Consider the following 25,592-nt stretch of genomic DNA (forward strand, 5'->3'; position numbering starts at 1 on the left):
AGGGTGAGGGGTCACAGTGACATAAAACAGAGCAGTCCCTCAGTCTATGACATCTCTCCCCTCAATGAGAGTCATTAAAACCCACACCATGTTTCCCAAGAGAGGCACATGGAAATGGGCTGCGCCAATCCTCCTCAAAATGCAGAGGGGACAGAAAACCCATTCTTCCCTGCAGAAGAGCAGTCCAGTACAAAGCCCAGCCTGAGGCTGACTCCTCAGTCACCCACACAGTCTTCCATGAGCTGTAACAGCACTGTGCTGCAAAATCTCTTCTCTGCAGGAGAAGAGCTGCAGAACAGTCCTCCCAGGACTGAGAGGCAGGGAAAGGACCTTCAACACAATAACTCAGGCTCAACATCTTAAGGGTCCTGCATTCCCCATAGGATAAAGAATAGCACATATACAGTGCTATGCATCTTTACCATTGGCTGATGATGTGATTTAAAGGCCCTTCTCAAGGCTCTACTAATTGTCCTGAAGTGTCTCTTAGGAGCCAGGATTAGCAGTTGATGCTGTTAAACCACGACACATTTGTACAGCAAGTCAACCTTCTCAGCGTGATTCCTGTTGCTTCAAACTCCTACCAGCCAGACCACCAGGCAGCTCCAGCCCAGGGACACCCACTGCATGTGGCAAAATACAACCTACCCAGGGGAAGAGGCAGCCTGGTTAGCCCACCAGTGCTCTCATCAGAGCAGGAATGAGAAACTCTCAGCTCTCAGAGAAATGTCTCAATTCAAACACAAAGCTGATGGGAAGGCAGCAACAACAGCAAGACCACAGCCATGTTTCTCACACCCAGTGCTGGAAGTGAGGGACCCTTGTAGAAGGAAAAGAGGTGCAGCAGGTGATATAGCACAATGTCCCCAGTTGTGCTGTTAGGCCAGAGCTGGCCAATGCACACCATCTCCCTGCCTGGCCCAAATGGCTGGAGAACAGCTACACCCCCCCCATACCAAGAGGCAACACCACAGGCAGCACTTTTAGCAGCTCCAGACAGTTTCAGGAGGCTCTGCTGACAACTGGTCAAGCCTGCCAGAGGCTCTGGGATTCTCCCTGATTCCAAGCAGCTGGAGAGCCATCAGCCGCCACAGCAGCTGGCCAGGCCCCGGGCAATGTAGGCTCCTCTGTCTCGAGAGGGGATTCCTCCTTCAAGGGGACAAAGAGGACAGCAGAAGCGGAGGCTGGTTTGACTTTGCTGGAGGCATCGACCGTGTGAAGCTGGCTGGTCTCCTGGGTTGTGGTTCAATTCTTCACGCTGCTGTCGGGAGGACAAGGAAACAGCAGAGCCCAGCAAGTTTCCAGCCCTTGAAGTGCCACTGGGAGGGGGTGGGCAGAGCCAGGCATGGCAGAGCTGTGCTGCCACTGAACCAGCTGCAGGTCACTCCTGGGGGGAAGGGTCTCATGGCAGACACAGCCTCCCACAGACAGTGACTCCTGAGATGCCACCCCAAAAATATGGAGGGATCAGCCAGTGGGAACAAGCAGAAGAGGAATCCTTCCACCCCAGGACCTCGACATTTAGCCACTGAGCCAGACCAGAGACTGGGACAAGACCTGAGCACACCAAGAACCCAAAAAAAAAGGAACAAGACAGCCTAAAGCTCTGGGTGACCCTGAAGGCACTAACAGACCAGTGCCCCAGATACATGTGGACCGAAGCCCCCTCTGCTTCAGCTCCCTGCTCCCGAAACACTGTAGGAATCAAACACATTCCCATTGCACTGGGCCACATTTGGACTCAGCCCTACTCCTTCCTGCTATTGCATTCCCCTCCAATTAAGCAACAGCATCCCCAGCACTGGGTTGCATTAAATAATTAAATCGTGCTGGTGATTTATCCGCCGGCACCAGCAGCTCATTATGAGCAGCCACCGTATTTCAAACCCTCTCCACGAGCACTCGGTGCTGCCTGGATAAATGGCTGGCATGGACCAGCTCCTTCCCTGGGGAGCATAGAGTCCAACCTCCCCTTCCCCACTCGCTGGCTTTAAAGGGATTAAAAGCCCAGCCCCACTGAACACGGGAGGGCAGGACCCAGCTGCTGGCTCAGCCACATCAATAAATAATTAAAGAGCTGTGGCTCATTTTGGGCTCAAGGCCCTTTGAAAAGGGGGTAACTAAAAGAAGCAGCTTCCCATTGTCCAGCAGAGGAAGCCTGTACATCCAGGGCTGACCCCTGTGGGGGAGAAAGGAGCTTATGGGAATACAGCCATCAGCACCACTGCAGCCTGTTTTGCCTGGCTGGGTTTTTAAGCTCTATTTTTGCTTTACCTTTCCAGTGATCAAAGCAAGGGCAGCCTCCCCCCTGCTCTCCTTGCTCTTCTCATTGTGCTGATTTTGCATCTCCTTGACCCTGAGTCTGCCACCGGTCCCAAAGGCAAACCACAGGGCTTCCTACAGAGCACAGACCTGTCAGCAGCTCTCAAGAGCAGGGGCCAGGCAGACAGAGGTGCTGAGGAGGCATCACGATAGCCAAAGCTGCCCATAGCGACCAACTCTCCCCCTGTGGGCTCCTCAGGCCCTATCAGAATGGGGAGCTGCTAAAATCAGAGCATTTGCTGCTTCCCCCACTTCCTTCCTGGAAGCAGAGCAAGCCACAAGACTGACCAGTTTCCCCCAGTGCATTGGGCTGTTTGACAGGAAGGTCTGCTCCTTGCATGGCAAAAATTAACCTCATCCTCCTCACTGCACTGCACCTCTGATCCAAGTCACTGCTCCAGGCTGCAGCCCCAGCAAGTTGCTGATGGATCCCCACGTGGAAAGCACTCCCTCCAGGAGGGGAAGGCAGGTCACAGCCTATCACTCACACAACCTTGTGCCAGACACGGTGTCTGTGCCAGAGTCTGCTATCAGTGCCTGTCAGATGCCTGCAGCAAACCCTGGACAGCTCCACACAATGTGTCAGTGGGAGCAGAGCAAGCTCAGCAAGTCTCCAAGGGGACTCAGCCCCAACAGGATCCAGCAGAAAGGTTGGTATCAACACACACTCTCTGGAAACCACTAAGCTGCCTGTTTCAAAGCAGAGGGGACCATACTTCCATTTTTTATTCTATGGCAAAGCAATACCGGTAAGTCACAGAGTGGATAAGCATTCAGCAGAAAGGATTTCAGGAGGTCATTTGCCAAAGGAAGGTGTCCCTGGCATTTGATCAGGGAGGAAGACGGGATGGCACAAAAGCACATTGGTAGCAGGTACAGCAAAAGAGAAGAAAGCTGAGCAGAGATGCAAGAAGAGGCCACGAGGGGCTGAGCCTTTAAAAGCACAGATAAGCAGTTTGATCTACAAAGGAGCCTGTGTGAACAAGCAACCTCATCAACAAGACAACCCTGGGGATGCGCCACCTGTGCCTCAAGTCACAAGCTTCTGCTCTTCTCAGTGTGCAAGGAATGAGATTTGTTCCCTGCCATTTCCCAAGCAGTTGGGATTGTGTCTCTTGTTTGTTACTTGGACTGGGACCATGGATGGAAAACATTCACTCCAAGAGGGCTCTTCTGCAGACACAGCCCTGGTACAGCTTTTCCTGACAGCTCTAAGGGCTTGCCTGAGAAGGTTGGGTTTTTCCCCCCCTCTTTGTTTTGTTCATTTTTAATGCTTTGTTTCCCTAGAAGTGCTCTGTGAATGGCTAGGAACAAGCGAGATCATGACAAAGGCAAAACTCAAAGGTGAAATGCAAACAGCAGAAAGCAAGAGCAGCATTTGACAGCAGTTTCTACTTAATTGAAGGAACAAAAGAGGGGCACAAAGCCTGTTAGGGAGAGACTCATTATCCCTGATCCCCTCCATGAACTACAGGGGAGTTTCTCATTCACACACTGGCTCCTAGAAGGGAAGGCTGGACTCAACACAGTACTTCAAACATGAAGACTGGATTAAACACTACCATCAGCTGCCTTCCCACACCAGAATGAACAGCTATAAACACAAGGCCCAGCCTGATGCCTATTTTGCCTAGATCTTTATACATCACTCTCAGCTTTCCAGCCCAGCCGTGATCAGTAAAACTGTATCCAAGAATCTCCTCACTGAAGCACAGACCAAGGGAGGGGGATTCAGTGTGCAACAAGGAAGCAAAGTTGGTGGCCAATGTGTACTCTGTGGATTGGCAGCACCCAGAGAGCCCTCAGGGCAGCAGTGACACTGCTGGGTGTGCCTGCCCTTTCCCTCTGGCTCCACTATGTCCTGAGAAGGTGAACAGCCATTAAAATTGGCTATGGCAGCAGGCAGGGACAAGTGACAGCCACTTTCATGCAAGGGGAAAACTAAGTGCTTTCTGCTTAACGCCTTGGAAATGGGAGATCCTGCTCCACAGGTTAAACCTCCCAGCCCAGCTGAAATCTCCCAGCCCATCCCAGCATCCCTGTGAGCTCTGCAGGTCCCGGGACTTTAGGCACGACCCTGGGCAAGGCAGGTGCAGCCAGTGACACACCTTGAGGTCACAACTGTCCAACCAGAGCTTGCACAACTTAGCTACAGCCTAGGCTGAGGAGATTGGTGCAATTAACACAGTCTGAGCAACGACAAGGGACGGGGAAAGAAGTGGTTTGCCCACAGATTTTCCTACAGAAAAACCACTTGGGGGACAGGAATGGCACAGACATCCCAGCCTTTTGCCTGCAATCAGGAGGGAATATCACATCTTCAAAGTATCACTGATTCCCCACCAGCTTCTGCCCACTTGTTCAATTTCCCATCCACCAAGCACATCCAGACTCTCTGCATCCTGAGGGGAGGATGGCAGATGGCACCCTGACATTTGCATCCCCAACCACATTCAATCTCCCTCGGCTCCCAGATAAACTACTAATTCATTCATCACCCAGGAAATAACTCATTGTAGAGGCAAAAAAAAAAAAAAAAAAAGGTGAAAAAAAGGCAGGAAAGAAGTAACAAGGGTATCCAAACTCTTCTCCTACCTCTGAAACTTTGTATTCACAGGTCAGCTTCTTGCCCCTGACGCCTTCATTCAGAGTGAGGATGAAGCCCATGTAGTCTGCATATGCCTGTGAAAACACCAAGAAGGCAGGACTTTAGGGAGAGCCCAGGGTCTCTCAGAGCACAAAACACAGCACAGGAGCATCCTGCACCCCAAGGGAATGTTTCCCAACACACAACACTCCTTCCTTGGAGACACCCGGGGGTGCTGAGCTTGCTGTAAAATTACTGCTCTTTTTGGCAGCCCCAGAAGCAGAAGGCAGGTGGTGATTGCATTGCTGCGAAAATTACAGAACGGAGAATCCTAAAAATGCTCACACTGACCTCAAAATCATTCCCTCAGCTCCCATCAGGTCAAATTCAAACTCCTCAGCTCTGCAGAGGCTTAGCTGTGCCCAGGCATCATGCTCTGCACTGCTCCTCCCAGACCTGTGCTGTTACCTTCCCTTTCCCCCTTGGACTATCCCCCCATGCTCATGAAAGGGAAGAGGGAGACAGCCCAAGCTCCTCACTCCCCTCTTTAGATTTGCTGCTTTGGAAGCATCATCTCCAGTGCAGCTCCACAGCAGCACACTGCCACTTCTCCATCTCTGCCTCGAAATCCTGACCAGGAGCAAGTCCTTAAACCCAGGAGACTTAAACTGGCAGAGGTTTGCTTGACACCTGGCTATAGCCTCAGTTTGTCTCAAGACATCTCACATCAGTCATCATGCAAGAATTTGCTCCTAAGAGGTGGGATAAGTCTGGGCCAACACCCCAATCCCTCAAAGGCAGAGAGGAGAGAACCTGCTTGTTCCACCAGCTCCACACAGGCTGTAAACAAAAATTATCCAGGAAATTGAAGGCCTCAGCTCTAGAGTCCTTTCCAGAACAGCACAGTGGGAAGGAACCAACCCAGGCTGGAGCTACCAGGGCCAGGCAGCAGAACCATTTAAGGTGAGCTCAAACAGGGCTGGGTAAATCCAGTTTGGTTATAAAGTACAGGCCAGGTAGGATGAAACAGTCACCAGCTTCTCATCCAGCTTGTTGGGAGGGAGCAGTAATCATTACTGCCAAGTAATTTTCCTACAAACAAGCACCAACTCTTCTCTAAAACACAAATTCAATTATTTCCCATTCTCTGCCCAAGCCTCCTTTACTTCCTGGCTGTTCCCAGACCAGACCTGGCTGCCACCAAAAGATCAGCAGTATTTCCCAGTATTTCCTGTCCCCAGAGTCATACCTGAGATCGCTTCCACTTGGCCATGTCGGAAACCACATTTATCTCCTTTTTGGGGACCATGAAGCATTGCTGGACAGGAGGAGCCACCTCCTCAGAGGCACCTGGGAGATGCAAGAAAGAGGTAAAACAGAGGCACTGGGGAAGGAGAAATTCTCTATTTTTCTTTCTTAGTAATGAGCTTTATTTCTCAGGAGATACAAAGGACACAAATCCATCCCAGCTGGGCTGTAATCTCACCAAGTCCTCCTCACCAACATCCTCCTCAGGACACTGCAAGCCTTCAGACAGAAGCAGTATGTCTGTTTTCTTTGTTAAAGATGCATTTCCCATTCAGACAGAGAGACTGGTGCAGGAGAGAACGAAAGCAACATCCAGCCAGTTTAATTATTTCTGTCCAGTGCAGCCAAGCCTCAGGTCATGCTGAAGCACTGAGCTCTCCTACAAACTAACTCTGCCTTGTTTTTAAGTGTTAAGCCTGACCTTCATTCCTCTAGAAAGGATAACTCCTGCATGGACAAGCTGGAGCAGTGCAATAAATGCAGCCCAGAGCCACAGCTCTGGTCCATGCAGGACCTGGACTTGGGGGATGATGGGACACAGCCCCTTCCAGGCGAAAGCTGTGAAGAACATTTAATTTCAAAGCCCTCTCAGAGCCTAAGATGCAATATTTAATGCAAATGTGAGTTGCTAATGAATTAGAGGGGGTCTTTTCCCCAGCACCTGAACCCATGGCCCAACCTACAGAACCAGAAAAGTTCCAGGAGATTTAAAGTAATTTGTATTATGTTCCTGGAAGTGCAACTTTTAATAGGAAGAGGCAATGCAGAGAGCACTGTCAAGGAACCTGGGCACTAATGTCAATTTATGAGTTCTGTCAGAGTCACTCAGTTCACCTTTTTAAACCCAGAAAACCTGCAGACACTTATGCAGCACCAGCTGCCTTGACACACTCCAGCAGCTGCTGTCCACAGCCCAGCCAGTTCAGGCACTGTCTCCCTAACAAACACCACCAAACTCCAATTCCTTAAAATATCATCAGCTGCATTTACATAGAAAACACCATCCAGAAGCATCAGCAGCCTTTTCCACAATGCTCTCTAGCAGGTAGATCAGATTAAAAGGAATCCAAAGTCCCGGGAACAACACAGAGTCCGCTGTAGATTTGTCATACAACCTTTGACAGCCATTTGACTTCTCTGCCTTTCATATTTCCCATGCCATGAACAAATTCAGCCTCATCTCCTGCCCTGATTGTTGCAATGTTCGGTTCATTGCTGCAGAAGTTACAGCAAAATTTCCAGGTAGGATGATGAGAGGAACAACATGTGATGAATTTAAATTAAAGACACGTGTGTCTCTCTTTTGAAAATTCACCACACAACTCACAGCGACTGGCACCACACCAATGGAGCTCTGCTTTTAAGAGTTTATAACATGAAAACAATGAAAACCTCCCAAGGAGTGAAGTGAAAAGGCAAACGCTGGTGTGTCCATCAGCACAGGTGACACATAAATCCCAGGGCAGTGTCCCGATCTGGGTGTTTGCCATTAACAGAACTCCTTTCCTCTCTTTGCGTTTGTTCTCAGCCATCACTGCTTCTGACCCAAACTTTGTGCAATTCCTCTTGGTGAGGAGACCGGGAATACTCAAGGAAGGAAACAGGGAGGGCTGCAGGGGTTACAGTATTCTGGGATGAATACACAGGAGTCCAAGCCTACTGGTATGATGGAGACGGGAGCCCGGCGGGTCAGCTTTATGACAAGAAGCAGCTCGGACAGAGGAGGCACTTTCAGGCTTGTGTCACAGTGTGAGGAGGGGGAGTCAAAGGCTCCGCACGAGAATCAGTCACAAAACCGGGCTGGGGGTCACAGGGATCCCTGATCCAGAGGCTCAATCCCGACCACCAACCTCGCCCTGGGGTGGCGCCAAGACTCGGGGGCCCCAGGTCCTTCACACCCTCAGCAAATCGCTCCCTTCCTCCCCCTCCGTGGGCCGGGCACCGCTGCCACCGCCCCCCGCAACGCGGCCCCGGCGCCCTCGGCCCAGCACCCCCGGAGCGTGGGGCCCTGTACCGGCGCTCCCCGGCCCCGAGCACGCCCCTGAGAGGCCCTGAGCGCAGCCCACAGCCCGGTGGTTCCTAGAGCCCCCCGGCCGCTCCTCACCTGTCCGCCGCTCGCTCTCTGCCATCTTCCCGCAGCCCGGCCCGGCCCGGCCCGGCCGCCCCTCACCTCCCACCTCCGCGCACGCCGAAGCCGCCGGCGGCCATCTTTGAGCAGGGCACGCCGCCCGACCCTGTCGTTCCTGGGGCTGTCACACGGCGGAGCGGCCCCTGCCGGCCACCGTAGTGCTCACGCCGCCATGTTTGTGCAGGGCGCGGCCCTCCCTGCCCACACCGGGGAGGGACCGGTGTGCGCGGAGGGCAGCGGAGGGGCGAGAGACAGGACCTTCCTCACCATCTCCGGGAGAAGGCAGCGGAGAGAGGGGCCGCAGCACGGCTCCGCCACCGGCCGCGGCGCTCCTTCCGCTCAAAGCATCGCTCTGCCTTTCCCAAAGATGGCAACGCGGGATTCGCCCCTCTCCAAGATGGCGGCGGGGCGGCCCCGCCCCGGGGCGGTGGAGCGGCGGCGGCCGGGCTGTCCTTGCGGTGGGCCCGGGGTGCGGGCTGCGCGGCCATGCTCGCCTTGGTGGCCAGGGCTGCGGTAAGAGCGACACCGGGAGGGGCGGCTCCGCCAGGACCGGCCGGAGACGGCGCGCGAGGTGGCGGAGGGTACAGAGTGGGCGAGGGGCGAGCCCGGGCCCGTGCGGGGCCTTCAGCCGGGGCAGCGCAGACGGTCGCTCTCGGCGGTGCCGCTGTCGGGTCCGGCCCCGCGCCCCGGCCCGGAGCACAAGCCCAGGTCCCCGGTCAGGGCCGTGCGGGCGGGTGCGCTCGGATGGGCTCGGTGCCACCTCCCCCGGGAGCGGGGCAGCGACCCTGCCCAAGTCAGTCCCCCAGGCCCGCTGGTTTCTTGCCGCGCCTGCCGGCAGCGTGCACGGTGAAGCTGTCCGGGACGGAGATGACAGTCCCAGAACGGTCAGGGCTGGATCTCTGGAGATCGCCCTGTCCATCGCCCCTGCCAACGCAGGGTCACCTGGGGCAGATGACACAGGAACGCGTCCAGGTGGGTTTGGAACCTCTCCAGAGAGAGACGTTCCAAACGAGAGAGGGAGACTCCACACCATCGATGGGCACAGTGTTCTGCCATCCTCAATGTAAAAAAGTTATTCCTCATGTTGAGGGCAGACTTATTGTGTTTGAGTTTATGGCCATTGCTTCCCCTCCTGTCACTACGCACCACTGAAGAGAGTCTGGCACCACCCTCTTGACGCCCACCTCGATGATATTTATATGGATTGTTCAGATTCCCTGTCAGCCTCCTCTTCTTCAGATTAAACGGGACGAACTCACAGTCTCTCACTCACCTCATACAAGAGATATTCAAGTCCCTTAATTATCTTTATGTCCTCCTCTGGACCCTCTCCACCAGTGCCTTGTCTTGTACTGAGATGTCCAGTTGGGGCTGGACAGCAGGAAGGTGGCTGCTGGACAGGAGGGGCCAGGGAAGCCCAGGCAGATGGCAGTGGTGGCTCCCATCCTGCTGCACACACGGCAGAGCTGTCAGACCCCTGCCAGGCTTGGGAACTGCTCTTTGCAGTCCCTTTTGGGTCCTGACAGGAGGAGACAGAGCAGCAGAAAAGCAGCTACAGTGCGGATCCACTCACACTTACTGAGGGACCAGGCAGGGCCAGTTGTCTCTGGGCTTAAGGGGCACTCTAGATAATGATTTAAAAATAAAAGACAAACCTCTGACATCCTGGTACTCAATTCTGTGGCTGTGCTAAAGAATCAGCTAGGAAATTCCTTCTGCGCCTCAGCAGGTGGATTTCCTTCCCCACCAGCTTTGCAGGCTCTGGAAAAGGTTCTTTGCTGTGTTGGAACGTGGCTCAGCAGTGATGCCAGCCCACAGGCTGGCCCTGTCTGCACACCCTGCTCCACTGGTGTTTGTTTTCCTCCTGCTTGTGGGGAGGGTTGGTCTCTTCCCTCTGTTTGCTGCCAGCTGCCCCCTCAGCTCTGATCACTGTTCCTTCTCCCACCAAATCCTTGAGTTTAACCCCAAACCAAACAAGCAGGGGACAGAAAAGAGAGAAGATAACAAATGCATTCCACATTTTAACATACAGTGGCCTCCATGGGTTTGTTTTGGGATTTTCATTGTTACCCCATGGAAAATCTCCAGCTGTTTGTTTGGGATCATCATACTCTATCCAAGCTATGCAGACTGTGCTTGTCTGCCCCTCAATTCGTTAGACAGACACAAAGGAGGGGTTGATATTCCTTGTGACTGCATGGCACTCTCATTGCCCTGCTGTGGAGATACTTTTTGGTTGTTTTTGTTTTTTTTTTTTTAAGAGTTGACAACCCAGAACTCCCCAAAGTCTCAACTTGCAATAACAACCACACATGCATGGGCAGTGAGGGCAGTTAAGGTACTGCCCACGGTGCCACCTCCAGGACATAAACTGAGGTCTCTCCTGCCTTATGTCCAGGTATCTCTCCCAACAGCCACAGTAGTTTCAGGGTCCTGGCAAAGGCTAAAGGAACAACATCCCCACTTCTGCCCTAGCTGGAGCCCAGAGCTTGGTCAGAGAGAGGCTCTAGCCAGGTATTGATCAGCTGCCCAGAAGGGCACCTTCAGGGCAGTTGTCGAAATCCAGTGATCTGATAATTCCTGTCCCCTGTGGGTTGTGCCAGCCCTTGAGCCCTCTGATCAGAGCAGTCATGTGGCAGTTGGCTAATGAGGTGACGCCCTGCATGGGCAGCACATTGTCAGGTGGAAGAGGAGACCCAGACAGGCCGAGGGAGAGGTTTACGGTCTTTTCTGTCCTACCAGCCATGGATAGGAAGCAGAAGCAAAGAGAGAAGGTACAGTATGCCCAAGCTGCTGTGATCAACACCTTTCTTTTCCTCCCAGTCCCACTCTTCTTTTATGCTTCAGTAATTCCTTCTCCAAACTTCAATCTCACAGCTCTTCTCAGGTCCCACAAAGACCCAGCTGCCCAAAAACAGGGCAGTTTCTGGGGGGCCTTTGTCACTTCGTAGATTTAGCTCTTTCTTCTCTGTGCTTAACTGCTGGGGGGGAGGTGTGGGGACAGCTATCTTCTCACTGCTTTGGAAGTCAAAGGGAATGTTCTCAGTGGCTTTGCATTCTCGGTACACTGACAATGCAAAGTCCAGAGTCCTGCAGGAGTGTCTGATTCAGTAGATCCATGGGAGAGGGAGGTGCAGAGGGAACTGGAAACCTTGAGTACTACTGAAACATCTTCAAGCTGAAGAATGTCCAACCCTGTTCATCCAAAAGGATGTTGTTATTCTTTTTGGGGAAAACTGGTGAGTTGATTTTCCTGGTGAGCACTTGGGTTTGCTCCGTTATATTTCTCCAGCCAGGGAAGTGGTTGGTGCTTTTGCTCCCACATGACCCAGTTGGATCAGAGGAGCCTTTTGGCATCACCCACAGTTTCCTGAATAGACAGAGAAGAGGCATTTTAATCCTACCCCAAACTTAGCTAAATTCTGCCTCCTCAAAGCCAGAAGGGTAGTTTGGTTTGGCACAAGGGTTTTGCTTTTTAGCCTTATGCTTTTGTAAGAAATAATGAAAGTTTCTGATAGTACATAAGATTATTATTTTTTTCACAACTTTCTTCCCACTTACCACGGGATGGAAGGGTTTGAATTTTTCCATCACAAGGAGACTCTCAGCCGAAAGGTGTCCACAGAGCAGGGAGATGTGTCATTATCCCAGCAGCATTTTCTCTGAGGAGCTAAGAATAGATATCTTGGAGATGGAGTTTGTCTTTCACAGCTTTCCTGGATGTCCTGCACCCTTCTCCAGCACACAGCCATGCTCTGCTCCCAGGCTGGGACACACATGTGCCCACAGAGAGGCTGGGATGGAAACTCCTAGATCCAGGTTCTTTGCTACCTCGGGGGATGTTTTGTCTCGACATTTGCTCTGTACTTTGCAGGCCAGGCCCTGTGGCCTGCTGAAGCAGACACCTCTAAACAAGATCGCGGGCAGATTCCAGCTCCACCAGGAAGCGTTGCCCACCCTGCCCGTGCCACCACTGCAGCAGACCCTGGATCGGTACCTGCTGGCCCTGCAGCCCATCATCAGCCCCGAGGAGCTGAGCCACACGCAGGAGCTGGTGGCTGAGTTCCGCAAGCCGGGAGGCGTCGGGGAGAGGCTGCAGAAAGGCCTGGAGAGAAGAGCCAGGAAAACAGAGAACTGGGTAGGTCAGGGCTCTGGCCCCCAGCTCTGGTTAGGGAGGGTGGAGGGCTGATGTGCATCTCTTCCCTGTCCTGGCTGCATCCACTGGAAACTGTGTTTTAATGACATCACCTTCCTGACCAGTTTGCTGCTGATCTCCCCAAGCCGTGCAAACTCCTCACCAGGACTTGGGTGAGCAGAGAGATTATGGCAGAACAGGGAGTCAACTGGCCCTGCCTCTGGCTGCTGAAGGCTTGAACCTGTCAGCATCACACAACTGCCTCAAAAAGTTGAAGGAAACCCTCTGCTCAAGCCCTGCACCAAAACCACCCATGCCTTGCTCAAATCCTCCTTTCCCCTTCTACCTGCATAGTACAAACCCTAAACACTTTGTTTGCAAAGTGTGGGACAGAACTGGGGGCAGGATGCTGAGACCCATCAGCCAGAATTGGGTTGCACAGCAGCAGCAGCTCCCTGCATGTTTTCTTTTTCCATCCCAGCTCTCAGACTGGTGGCTGAAGACAGCTTACCTGGAATATCGCTTGCCAGTTGTGGTGCACTCCAGCCCAGGTGTGGTTTTACCTAAGCAGGATTTTCTGGATCGACAAGGTCAGCTCAGGTAAAATCCTTTCCCACCTTCCCTCAAGTTATAGGTGGGATGAGCTTTCTGTGTTCAACAGGGATGAGGGTATTAAGGCAGACTGGGAATGAGTAATCTGGTCCCCAGGTCTAAGCTGTCTTTGCTGTAAGGGCAAGGCTGCCAGTAAGGAAACTCCTGGTTGCACCAGACTAAATATTTCATCAGGGGAGAAAACAAAAGAGTCTAGTGGTTCAGGTATTAAACAGGGACTGAGAATCTACATTTAGGTCTTTGCTCAAGCACAGATCTTCACTGCAAAATGGTCCCATCACTAGCTGAAGACATTGTGAAGATGTATTGGAGGCACTGTGATTGTGTGTGCAGTTAAAGGAGGCACCAAGAGTAGCCCAGGCAACTTTGTCGTAAATTTTCATGTAAAGGAGATCACCCAGAAATGCCTCTGGAGTTTTCTAGTTTATAGGGATGGGGGAGCCTGACAGGGACAGTCCCCTGTTGTGATTCATGGTTTGGGAAACCACAGTGACAAACTGTCCCACTCCAAGCTTTTCCTTGCAATCAGACCCTGCCATGCCCTCTCTTCCTCGTGGGCTCCCTTTAATTTTTAACCACCACTAACAGGGTGTTGAATCCATCTGCAAAACTTCAGCAACAACCTTTACACAGCTACCTTTGCCACAGTTAGCAGTCAGCACTGCCCTGGCACCAACCATGGGATCAGTGAGGCTAGGAACAAATCCTCCCACCCCTCGATACACCTGAGCAGAGGATTAGCCTCACAACAGTGCAAGAGTACACAAATGTCTTGAAAGATCTCTGTCATATTATTGACTCTTAAATTTTCCAAATAACTGGGAGAACTGCAAGTGCCCAACCAGTGGAATTCAGCAGCTGCATAAGAAGGTGGGCTCCTGTGTGTTTGGGTAGTTTGTGGCTGCACAAAGAAATCTGACAGTGCAGCTTGAAACGAAAGCTTCCAAAAGCAAAAGGCAAATTTGGAAAGTGGTGGTTTTTTACTCCTTAACGTGGCAAAACCGCTGGCTGAAAACAAGTCAACCAACCTCTCCCATCTCCTCAAGCCCAAACTCTGCTTCCAAGCTGTTAATTCTCTGGAAAGGAACATAGACACTCTCACTGGTGTTTCCCTCATGTTTTGCAGTAAGGCGGAGGAATTTTAATTGAAAACTACTTTGCAGAATGCCTCATTTCACAGAACCCTTAGGTTCTTGGAGTTGGGTCCTTTGATCTTTCCTAGGGATGGGCAGGCTGGGCCAATCTAAAGGATACTGTCTGCAAATGCCAAATGTTGGCACTATGTCACTCAGCCAACAACGCAACCTCCTGGCCCAGTGACCTCCTACCTCCTTCCTTCAGGGACAGGTGGGAGCTCCCATGTCAGAGAAGGCCCATCTGTCACTTCTAGCTAAGCAGCTTGGTGTGGCATCACAGCCCTGCTGGGAGCTGGCATTGGCACTGTTTACGTTCATCCTGGTAAACAAAACACCTCAGTGTCCACGTGCAGCACATCTGCTTTTTTTCCAAGCCCTCAATGCCAGAGGAAGGTTCTCCAGAGTTATGTTAGCAGGAGGATGTTCCCTGGAGTAGGAACTCAGTCACCAGTGGTATCTTAGATGCAGGAAGAAACAGCTGCATCTTGGCTTGACACTCCAAGTTGGCCCCTAGCCAGGGAAGGGAAGAAATCCCCTTCTCTTGGTGCTGTTTTAATGCTGAGAATCAGAATTCAGATGTGATAAAACTGTAACACATCAGTAGCAAACACTGCTGTTAGAGGGTCATTAATGCATGACTGAATTCTTCTTTCTTGAAAGCTGTCCAGAGTTCCTTGGCTGTAGAGTAAGACACATAAAAAAAGAAAGTGCCACACAGTAAGACTATCCAGCAATCTCAAATCACAGCCCGGAGTGAACCACAGATGGGCACAACAGGGGCTTGGCAGAAAGGCTGAACTTTCTGAGGAGTAGAGAACAGCTCTGCTAATCCTCCTCAGCTCGTCCCTCAGCCCCAGACATCTGTGGTTGATCTCAGCTTGTTATATCTGGTATTTTTCCAGGTTTGCTGCCAAGCTGATCGAGGGTATCCTGGATTTCAAGACCATGATTGACAAGTGAGTTACTTGACCCTCCTGAGAGCTCACACCTTCTTTAACATCACAGAGAGGCTGAACCTTGTCCATAAAGCTCCCACGTAGAAAGGCAAGAGATGACAGCACAGATTTGAAAAGAGATACTGTAATCCTCAGTTCCCTCCAGTGGAAAAAAGCAAACTTACTCTGTCTTCATGTTCTTTGTTTACCTTAATGCTTTCATTGGTATGGGAACATGCTTGGAGGGAGCAAGCACGACTGACAGTCTCACAGAGCTTTGCACTTCTGTTTGCTCATAGGACAAGCTACAGCTCAGGCAGCAGGAATTTGAGTCTCTAACATTGTGTTCCTGGTGTTTCTCACCTCCCAGCTAGATGGGATGAGCTCTAGAGAAATTTGTTCCTCCCTTACCCTTTTTCTTTCGGTCACCAGCAAATCTCTGCTGGACACGCCTTATTTAAGGTCCAAAAATATGTTTACCAACACTAAGAGTCAAAGTTCAGGGTAGTTGGAATGTGACTGCAGAAGTGAGTGACTGAGCCCCTGCCTAGATTCATGAATCATATCAGCACATCAGACACTTGTCACTGAGAACTACAGCCATGGACTAGGTCCAGAGATCTGATCCTCTGGTGTCACAGAAAGGACAGTGTTTTTTCCCTTCCCAAATGAAAGGCCAGCAAACAGACATTTTTTGTAGCCTGTACTAAGAAAGCTGCCAGGAATGAGGAAGGACAGCCCCTTTTTTATGCCACCAATACCTTTAGGTTTTGCCAGAGGGAGGGAGTGCAGCTGCAGGGCAGAGCCTGTGACCTGTGTGGGAAGCACAGGCCTGCTCACACTGATCTGTTTTCTCTCTCCTTCCTCCTTACTTTGCTGTGTCACCAGTGAGACCCTTCCAGTGGAGTACATGGGTGGGAAGCCCCTCTGTATGAACCAGTACTACCAGATCCTCTCATCCTGCCGCATTCCTGGGCCCAAGCGTGACTCCATCGTCAACTACGCCAAAGGCAAAAAGCAGTCCAGACACATCACGGTCGTTCACAACTTCCAGGTAAGGCAACTGCTGGGCTTTCAAGGTTTGTTGAGGTGCAGGTGTCCCTTTTGCTAGCTGTTATCCGGAGGAAAGGGAATAACAAAGTCTCTGCCCACAAGGTTTTTCTCACCAGGGGTATGTTCCTGCTCCCTTTATTCCCTTTGGCCAGCAGCAGAATTGCCACATGTAAGCAACAGACTAGAGGCAGAAAAATACTGTCTTCCTCTGTTTCTTGTCCCTGTAATTGCTGTCTCTCAAAGCCCAGAGACCATGTCTGCAACTGGAAACTGAAAGTGAAAATTGGATAACAAACCTTCCTACTGCAGCTTAGTCTCAGAAACAGGAATTCCTCCTTGGTCCTTATTTTACCATGGCTTCATAAAACCAGGACTGTATTTATGCCCTGCAAAGGAAGCTGGACTTGGGTCTCTCAATTCTGAGCATCCTTCAAAAGTCTTGCAAGCTGAGTTCTTCAGCCAGTCCTTACCTTCTCAAAGTAGCTGTTGCCAGTTTCTGGGGCTGGACAATTATCTTCTCTCACTGTCTGTCTCTGTCCTTGTCCTCTCTTCTCACCTTCAGTTCTTTGAGCTGGATGTTTACAACAGTGATGGATCTCCCCTTACTACTGACCAGCTCTTCATTCAGCTGGAGAAGATTTGGAACACCTCCCTCCAAACAAACAAAGAACCTATTGGGATCCTCACCACCAACCACCGGAACAGCTGGGCAAAAGCTTACAACAACCTCCTGAAAGGTCTGTAGAGCCCCTAACACATGTGCTAACAAACACTGCAGATCCTTGAATAATATACCTCCCCACTGTGCTCTGCTGAGTTCTTTCTTTTGGAAGCTTGTTTTGGACAGATAACATAAGCCTTCCACCTTAAAGAAGCAATCATTGCAATCTATTGTAGTTTTTGGGTTGGGAGGTACATGTTCCAAGTGTGAAGTTTAGTGAAATCTCAGAGTTTGTTGCCTTGCAATTGAGTAGGATGTAAGAAAAGTGAAAAAAGGAGGGTGAATGCAGCATGTTCACACCTGTAACCCAGCTGGCTGCAATTTTAATAGCTGTGTACACCCCCACTGAGGTACAGCAGGAACCCAACATTGCGTCCTTCAAACCCACTCTGAAATTTCTCTCCTTCCAATGACACAACTCCCTCTTACTTACAGTTCATTTCTCTCCCAGATAAGACCAACAAGGAATCTGTGCGTACGATTGAGAAGAGCATCTGCACCGTGTGCCTGGATGCCCCCATGCCCCGGGTGTCCGAGGACATCTACAAGAGCCACGTGGCCGCACAGATGCTGCACGGCGGCGGCAGCCACTTGAACAGCGGCAACCGATGGTTCGACAAAACCCTGCAGGTAAGAACTGATGCTCTAAAGGTACTGAACAGGTGGCTCTGGAAGTGTTTCCTGAGACTTCAAAAGTCTAAAAAATCCCAGGAACCTTTTGCAGCAAAGGTCCTCAGGTCAAGATAGTGGAAAAACAAGGGAGACGGGGAGTGGTGACTGACGGTGTGAGATCCTGTGGTTCCCCCCTGTAGTCACCAGCATTTGTTGCTGCCTCAGGGACTTGTTTCTTTTCTGCCTCTGCCCACGTTTATTCAGTGCAGCAGGTCTTTGTGTTCCTTATAAATCAATTTTCCGCCTGCGGTCAACAGTGCCTCATCTGCTCAGAGGCAGCCCAAACAATGGGAGGTCTGTTCCGTGGATCTCCTCCAGGCTTGTCACTTTTCCTAGTTCTGCCAGAAGCTGCCCAATGGCATTTTGTTTAGTTTTTTGAAACATGCACTGCCATCCCACAGCATCCCTCTGATCTCTTCTCCATTCACTTGTCAAGATCCTTCAACAGCAGCTGCTATTGGAGCTTTTTCCTTCATTAGTTGGTATATTCTGGCTTGCGGATTGTAGCAATGGTGCTTTAGAGGACTCTTCTCATACCTGCTGAACTCTTCATAGTGTTTTCAGCTGTTTTGTTCCTGTTTGGAACTCTTCACCAAGGGGATAATGTTTAGATGTTCCAGCTGATTGAAAAGTAAGGGTAAGCCAGCATGTGGCAATGTTATTCCAGTACTGTGGGTGCATCACAGTAAATCAGAACCACTGAACCTCTCTGTGTGGCCAAAGCACTGAGTACACCAACATGTCAGGCACACTCTTATCCAGGGAATTTTGCAGAACTGTAACAGTGCTCTCAGATCTTCTGCACCTGCTGAAAGGATTCCACTGCTGTGCTGCTAAAGGAAACTTCTCGGTGTGCAAGGACAGGCTGTGATACAGACAGGGAGACACCAAGGTCTCTCTGGGTATCTTCTGCCTCACAGACTGCTTGTTTTCAAGAGTGTCCTCTCATGCTTCTCTCCCAGTTCATCGTTGCTGAAGATGGCTCCTGTGGTCTCGTATATGAGCATGCTCCTTCCGAAGGCCCACCCATCGTTGCTCTTCTGGATCACATTGTGGAGTTCACGTGAGTCCTGCCCCTGCTTTTCCTCAGCATTGGAGATCCCTTATTGGCACTGTGAGGGGTCTGTCAGGCTGTGACCAGTGTCACAAGGTGTTAGGGGAAGTCTCCTGTGCATTTCTATCCAGGCTGTGGCATTCCTAGCTGAGCCTCATGCCAAAGGTCTGGTCAAACAAAACCATTTCTCTGAGCAGGAAGAAACCCGAGATGGGGAAATCGCCTACAGTTCATCTGCCCATGCCCAAAAAGCTGCGGTTTAACATCAACCCAGAAATCAAGAATGACATAGAGAAGGCAAAGCAAAACCTCAACATGTGAGTATGGAGAAGTGGGTGGGTGACAGAGAGTAATTCTTGTCCCCGGTTGGGGCCTGTCAGTGGTTTAAATGAGGCTTTCCCCACTGCAGCCAGGGAGTTTTCCCAGTGACTTCTGGGCTCAACAGCATTGAGCTGAGCTGAAAAGCACTGCCAGGAATAAGGTCAGAGGAGCTGGAAAGGGGTTATTACTGATTCATCTCATTTTCTAAGAAAGAGCAAGGCTTTACTGGATCCAGCCAAGAATACTGGAGCATAAACACACACATGGCCATCTAACCTAGTAAAGATTTTCAGCAGTGACCAAAAATTCTTACTTCTGTGGTGCTGCCCAAAGAGATCTATGTGTGCTGGAGCTCTTTGTCCCTGCATAGGTCAAATCCAGATGGCCTGTTCCCTCTGAGCCTTGTGAAAGCAAATCCATTCCATTGTTTTAGAAGAATAAGCAACAAAGGAACAGTTCCTCTTTCTTTCTTTGTAGAATGGTTGAAGATCTGGATATCAAAGTCATGGTCTTTCATCAATTTGGGAAAGGTTTCCCCAAGTCAGAGAAGATAAGCCCTGATGCTTTTATCCAGCTGGCCTTGCAGCTGGCATACTACAGGTAAGACCACCCATAGGTCATTCCTCAGCCCCTTCACTGACAGACTCAAACATGTGAGCTTGGTAAAGATGGCACAGACAAAGCTTTCCCAGGACAGACTCTTTTGTTTGGCTTTCTCCTCCCTGTCCCAGGATGTATGGCCGCGCCTGTGCCACGTACGAGAGCGCGTCACTGAGGATGTTCCGCCTGGGCCGCACCGACACCATCCGCTCCACCTCTGTGCACTCCCTCGAGTTTGTGCAATCCATGGACAGCCCTGACAAATCGGTGAGGATCTCAAAGAAGAGGAGTAAGAGGAATCCAGAAGAGAAAAAAGCTGCTTATTTGGCTGATCCCGTCTCATCTGGTTTCAGCTAAGAAGGGCTGCACCCCATATTGAGCTAAACCATAGCTTGCAGTATCTTTACACATCAGGGGTTTGATTTGACTTTTCTATCATATGTACTGAAAGCCTGGAAAACATCATGTGGATGTTTCTGAGCCCACCAGAAAGTCCTTTGTAAGGCTGTTCAGCTACTCAAATAAGTTCTGCTACTGATGGATGAACTCTATTCAGAAGTAATGCTGCCAAACAAAATGATGTAAAAATTAAACCTAGTAAATATAAATGAGTTTCATATAGACAAACAAAGCAGATGTCCTCTCTAGGACGTCATTCTCTAGGATGTCCTCCATCCTAGAGAACAGCCAAAATGAGGTTCTCCATTCTGCAGAAACACTTTAACAGATCTGTGTGTTCTCAGGACCAGGAGAAAGCAGACCTGCTGAGGAGAGCCACACAGGCCCACAGGGAATACACAGACATGGTGAGTGTCCTCTATGCAGACAGGCTTGGGGGTTTACCCAGGAAATGAGAGTTCTGGGGAAAGACAAGACCTGAACATCTTTTGCTCCTGACACAGCAGTGTGGCCATTAGTGTTGCAAAGGTCTGACTCTGATTTGACAGTGCTCTAATGCCACAGACTGAACCCTCTCTGGCTGGTGTGTTAAGTGTCCCTTGTGACTGGCCTAAAGGAGATAATCAAATATTACAATATCTTCATTTCTTACCATCATTGTTGCTGATAAACACCAAAGTTTCACAAGGAGCCCTTAAACCAGAGGGGGTCCATGGGCAGGAACTGTAAGGTTGTTTCCATTGGTGTGTTTAATTTCACAGTCCTTACAAACAAGATTATTGGTCCCAAAGACAACGTCTAGTTCCCTTCTAACTTTAGAAACTTTTTAGAGGTGTTCTTTTCTTTAACCCAAAGAAATAGTTTTGCTCACTTGCTGCTGGCCTGGCTTTCATCTGTCCATCCTTGCTTTCCTCCAGGCCATACGGGGCAATGCAATAGACCGGCACCTCTTGGGGCTGAAGCTCCAGGCAATCGAGGACCTGGTGAGCATGCCTGAGCTCTTCATGGACACAGCCTATGCTGTTGCAATGCACTTCAATCTCTCAACCAGCCAGGTACAACTCATCTGAGCCAAAAGCACTCTCTGTTCTTTTTCATGCCTTCCTTCTCCATGTTTCTCTTCAGTTCCTTTCTGTTAGAAACTCATCTACGTTGGGTCCAAAATTTCTAAACTGGTTGTCAATCCCATAAAGCTACAGATCTGATCTTACACCTACCACAGCCCCTCACAGACATGTAAAACACTAACATAACCAAAACCAAGATGGCCAAGAGTGTTTGGTGTCTAAATCCAAGTGATATCAATGAAATTAGCAGCCAGAACAGCTTTGTGTTAAGTGCTGTGCTCTGATTCTTACTGAATAGTTCTACTTGTGACTTACTACAAGCTTACCCTGGGGAGAAGCATTCCTGTGCAAATGCAGAGGAAAACACATTGCTGCTAAATGGTAGGATCCAGCACATGTGCAGTTGGAGGTGAGGGTGACCAAAGGCCCTTCTAGAGCAGTTTAATAAGATGAGTTTCCTCTGTTGACAGAGCTGTTTGCATTTGATGGTTTCATTTTTCTCTGGTCAGAAGGTTTTAATCACATTGTCTCCACAGGTCCCAGCCAAGACAGACTGTGTGATGTGTTTTGGTCCCGTGGTTCCAGATGGCTACGGAGTGTGTTACAACCCTATGGAAGAACACATCAATTTTGCAATTTCAGCCTTCAATAGCTGTGCTGACACAAACGCAGCCCGCATGGCACATTATCTTGAGAAAGCACTGCTAGACATGAGGATCTTGCTCCAGGCTGCTCCCAAATCCAAACTGTAAGAGGGAAACCCCCCCAGTTAAATGGGCTATTCCTGATGCACTGAAGCTCCCAGTTCCTCAGAAAACGATTCAGAGAACAGCTTGCCCTGGAACCTAAGAAGATAGCTACCATTTGTTTTCAGCAAGATGTTACAGAATAGTCACCCACAGATGTCAGACTCTGTAGTGAGAGGAAACACTGCCTCAAACCAAAGTAGAACTGAGAGGGCCTCTCCCATCAATGCAAAGTGCACCTTCCTGTCCTCAAAGAGGACACAAATATGATTTTTTATGAAAACTACTGTAAGGGAATACAGAAAGCACAGTCCTTGCCAGTATTTAACTCCATTTGGTGAGGAAGGTAGTTCTTGTCCATGAAAAGCAGGGAATGTTTATTGTGTGATAGAACTACTGTAAAACCAAGTCTTTTTTCCTGGTTTCATCTTCTGAAGAGCATCTTCTGGTCTGAAGATCTTTCTACTGTTCCAGCAAAGCCTCATCATTCAACTTCAGCAAGGGGAAGTTAAGCCAGAGCAGATCCAGTCTCATTAGAGTACACTGCACTACTTATCCCAGGCACTCCAGCCAGTACAGGCTTTACAGGAATGTTCCCTTCCCCTTGTTCAGGACACTGGGATCTCCTTTGTCTTACACTGACCCTCTTAACAACAGGACATGACTTGATACAAACTAAGGTGATTTTTACTGTTTCGGGTTATTTTTGTCATTGTTCTTACTGAAATACTACTCCAGTTTGTGCCAGCTTTATTCTGTGAGAGAATGATCTCATATGATACTGTTTTTATGTTCAGTTGACGAACTTGAGACAGTAAAAGATTATATATAAACATTAACATACAACAGTAGCATAGGAACTACTTCCAACCAATCTGTCAGAACCCAAGCTCCTGACTACGCTTTTATTTAGTAAAACCATATGGTAATAAAGAACTCTAGTGCTTTCTCTGCAGTAGGAATTCAGTATTTAAATTGCACACCCTTCAAGATGTGTCTGCTGGGATGTCACCATAAACAAGAAGCATTAGGAGTGTGATGGCCTGTTTTGTTAACAGGGAAATAAATGCAAGGGACATGCTCTATGTGACTTGATGAATACATATGAACAAATTTGCACTAAAGCTTTTTAAAGTAAAAGAAGAAAAAAAATCTAATTTGCTTCTCAAAATATACATGCCAATGCTTTGGCTTTTTTTTTTCCTGAAAGGATGTTATTTCAAAGCTTCTATCTTATACCTAATATGTACCTTAAAAGAGGAAAATTTAATTGAAACTCACCTGCACAGCCAGTGATTGTATTGAACTTGATTGAACTGCCACTTTCACATCATCTACATGGATTTAGTTGATCTTTTAGAAGAATCCTGAATGGAGTGAGACAGCCTAAAAACATGAATAGGAGCACTACAGACCTGCAACCAGAAATCCCTGCTCTGGTGACTCCTCTGTATCAATCGGATTGAAAACTGCAAGAGGATACTCAGTATTATCAAACTCTAAGTGATTGTGTAAATACTACAGACAAGAACAAACTTTACTGGAATAACATCTGGATTCATGGAGCCTTTTACATGGAAAAAAATATTCCTTTTGCCAAAGTAATCCTCCCCCCATACTGAATCAGCCTCTGTTACCATGGGATGAATTATTTTTCCATGTCTGCAATGCCTTCAAGCACAAGTAGTGCCACTGAAGTATTTGAGACTGGTCCTTTTCCACTTCTGTCTCAAAGGGGAAGGCTCTCAAAGCAAAGTGCCTATTAAAGACTAAGCATAAGCATGTGCTGCTGAAGACTGTACCTCAGAAGATTGGATTGATCTATTCTGGATCTAAATCTGGACATCCTACTAGCTTCAGCAGAGTACAGCTGCAGGGAGCAGACTGAAAGAGATACAAGATTCATAAAACACCTAATGCATCCTTATTAAAACATAAAGCTGAAATTCAGATGAATGAGGTTGATTTTTAAAGTGCTTGAAAGGACACTAAAATCATTACAAGGTTTTTTTCTTTTAAAAGTCTTTTTTTATGGTTCAAGTTCTCAAATGTGGTGTCCTTCTCGTTTGCATCTTCAAGATTTTTTTACTGTTGACTGACTGAATACTCTTCTCCCTGTTTCTGACTGTTTTATCAAGAGTTGCCCATTGTCTTAAAGGCACGTTAAGCAGAAGAAACGAAAGCTCCAGAAAAACGACCTATATGGAACAAATTATTTCAGAAATTCAAAGACTGAAAATATTCAGATAACTCTTGGGGTATGAGTGCAATTTTTGACACAGCCTGATAGTGTTGCATGTTTTGCTGGTTAGCTGTGTTAAATACTGTTGGGTAGTGGGATCTATGTCATGCAAAGTTTGGAAATGTTTGTTAAATTAACTGGGACACAATAAACAGATAAATGCTACAAAAAGGCTTAAATCTCCTTTAAACACTGCAGAAGTTACATAACTGCCCTTAATGGGACAATGTTTGTGTGGGGATAGCAAGAACAGTGAACCACAGCATTCCGTCACCTTCCTTTTATTGTCATATCTCCATCCAGCCCCCTTGAGTACAGGGGAGGAAGAGAAAGCATCTGTTTGCAAAGCCACATATTCTAAAGAAAACATTTCAGAAAACTAGTGGCAGGAGACTTCATACAAGTGTAGGATAATAAGGCAGGGCTCAAATCTTTTCCCTGCACAGCACCATTTAGTTAAGAAAATCCATGGAATCACTAAGGAATTTCTACTGTGTATCAAGTATTGCAAAGATTTCTGAAAAGGTACAGCAAAAGTAGGCAGAAGATGCAGGTTACAAACAACTCAGAGAGAACAGAGGAGAGTTAATTACAGTGTCTTACAAGAACTCTTCTTCCTCTCCCTCACTCGTAAGAATTACTGTAGGAAGCTTGGGCTTGAAGGCAACATGAAGTGGAACAGCTTTTTACACGGCACTGCTCTCCGTGAGGAGATGAACCCTCTTCCCTATGCTCAATAGGTGTTTCCATATATTTTTTTTTTTCCAGCAGTCTGTCATAACAGCTCAAGAGGTTGGGGAAGTGCTAAGCCACTCCTGAAACAACCCACTCCTTCAGTGACCTTGGAAGAGAGGTGTGATCTCTGTTCTAGCTTTGTCAGTGCACTTACAAGAGATATAAAGAGAAAATGAATGGTTTTGCAAGACATAAGTACCAGTTTTCAAATGGAAACATTTGGTACCACCATGTCACAGGACCTATCTGATGTCCTGTCTCATCCCAACAGAGCTGGTCTAAGACAGATCAAATGTCCTTGTGAAAGCTGCAAGATGCCTCTTTATTATGATGCACCTTCAAAGCAGATCAGTGCTTGGGTCCTTCAGATGTTACAGGATTGCTTATGTTATGCAAGTACTAAACAGTTCTTAAAATTATATATATACTTGCTGTACCAACTGAAAACAGTTAATTTACTACCCGTAGCTATTTAAACACAGAAATTTAAACAGCCTTCATTCCTGATCTTCTGAATCAGGATCACTTTCTACAGTTTACACTCTGGGTGTTCAACAGCAGCTCCCACTCCACACAAACACACAAACTCCTATAGCAACAGGCACAGATGAAAACTTAAAAAAAAAAAAAATAACCAGGATGAACAGAAAAAAAAATCTCACTTGAAGCAGCTTTATAATGCAGGAGTCTGATTAAAGTGGAGATAGTAAAACAAGCAGCAAGACTGAGATGTGACAGTCATTTTACCTCTGCTCATGACTGCATCGAAGGCACACCGATGACCTTTGAGCCAGTTCAGAAGCTGTCCTTTATCTGTGA

General features: G+C 48.7%; 2 protein-coding genes across 4 annotated transcripts in view; one reads left to right on the forward strand and one right to left on the reverse strand.

Annotated features, from left to right (window-relative positions):
• Positions 1 to 8,460, reverse strand: part of PTPA (protein phosphatase 2 phosphatase activator) — a 26,826-nt gene extending 18,366 nt beyond the window's left edge. Inside the window, exons 1-3 of the mRNA XM_068211307.1 lie at positions 8,322 to 8,460; positions 6,159 to 6,259; positions 4,918 to 5,004 (exon numbers count right to left, since the gene is read on the reverse strand). Of these exons, the coding sequence (XP_068067408.1) occupies positions 4,918 to 5,004; positions 6,159 to 6,259; positions 8,322 to 8,346 (213 nt within the window). The 5' untranslated portion in view covers positions 8,347 to 8,460. The remainder of the gene's footprint in view (positions 1 to 4,917; positions 5,005 to 6,158; positions 6,260 to 8,321) is intronic.
• On the forward strand, positions 8,405 to 25,407 carry CRAT (carnitine O-acetyltransferase). Of its 3 annotated transcripts, XM_068211304.1 has the most exons (15): positions 8,405 to 8,858; positions 11,017 to 11,119; positions 12,220 to 12,483; positions 12,962 to 13,080; positions 15,131 to 15,184; positions 16,052 to 16,217; positions 16,779 to 16,953; positions 17,389 to 17,567; positions 18,572 to 18,672; positions 18,861 to 18,980; positions 19,462 to 19,584; positions 19,716 to 19,851; positions 20,328 to 20,390; positions 20,901 to 21,038; positions 21,587 to 25,407. In XM_068211304.1, the coding sequence occupies exons 1-15, from the start codon at positions 8,518 to 8,520 to the stop codon at positions 21,800 to 21,802; spliced, it is 2,298 nt and encodes a 765-aa protein (XP_068067405.1). In that variant the 5' UTR covers positions 8,405 to 8,517; the 3' UTR covers positions 21,803 to 25,407. The 3 variants fall into 3 exon arrangements, with proteins under 3 accessions (XP_068067405.1, XP_068067406.1, XP_068067404.1); XM_068211305.1 differs by lacking the exon at positions 11,017 to 11,119 and having other exon boundaries at positions 8,733 to 8,858; XM_068211303.1 differs by lacking the exons at positions 8,405 to 8,858; positions 11,017 to 11,119 and adding an exon at positions 11,316 to 11,584.
• The last annotated feature ends 185 nt before the right edge of the window (positions 25,408 to 25,592 follow it).

This window comes from Anomalospiza imberbis, chromosome 21 (assembly GCF_031753505.1).
Source record: "Anomalospiza imberbis isolate Cuckoo-Finch-1a 21T00152 chromosome 21, ASM3175350v1, whole genome shotgun sequence".
In the NCBI taxonomy this organism is placed as follows: Eukaryota; Metazoa; Chordata; class Aves; order Passeriformes; family Viduidae; genus Anomalospiza; species Anomalospiza imberbis.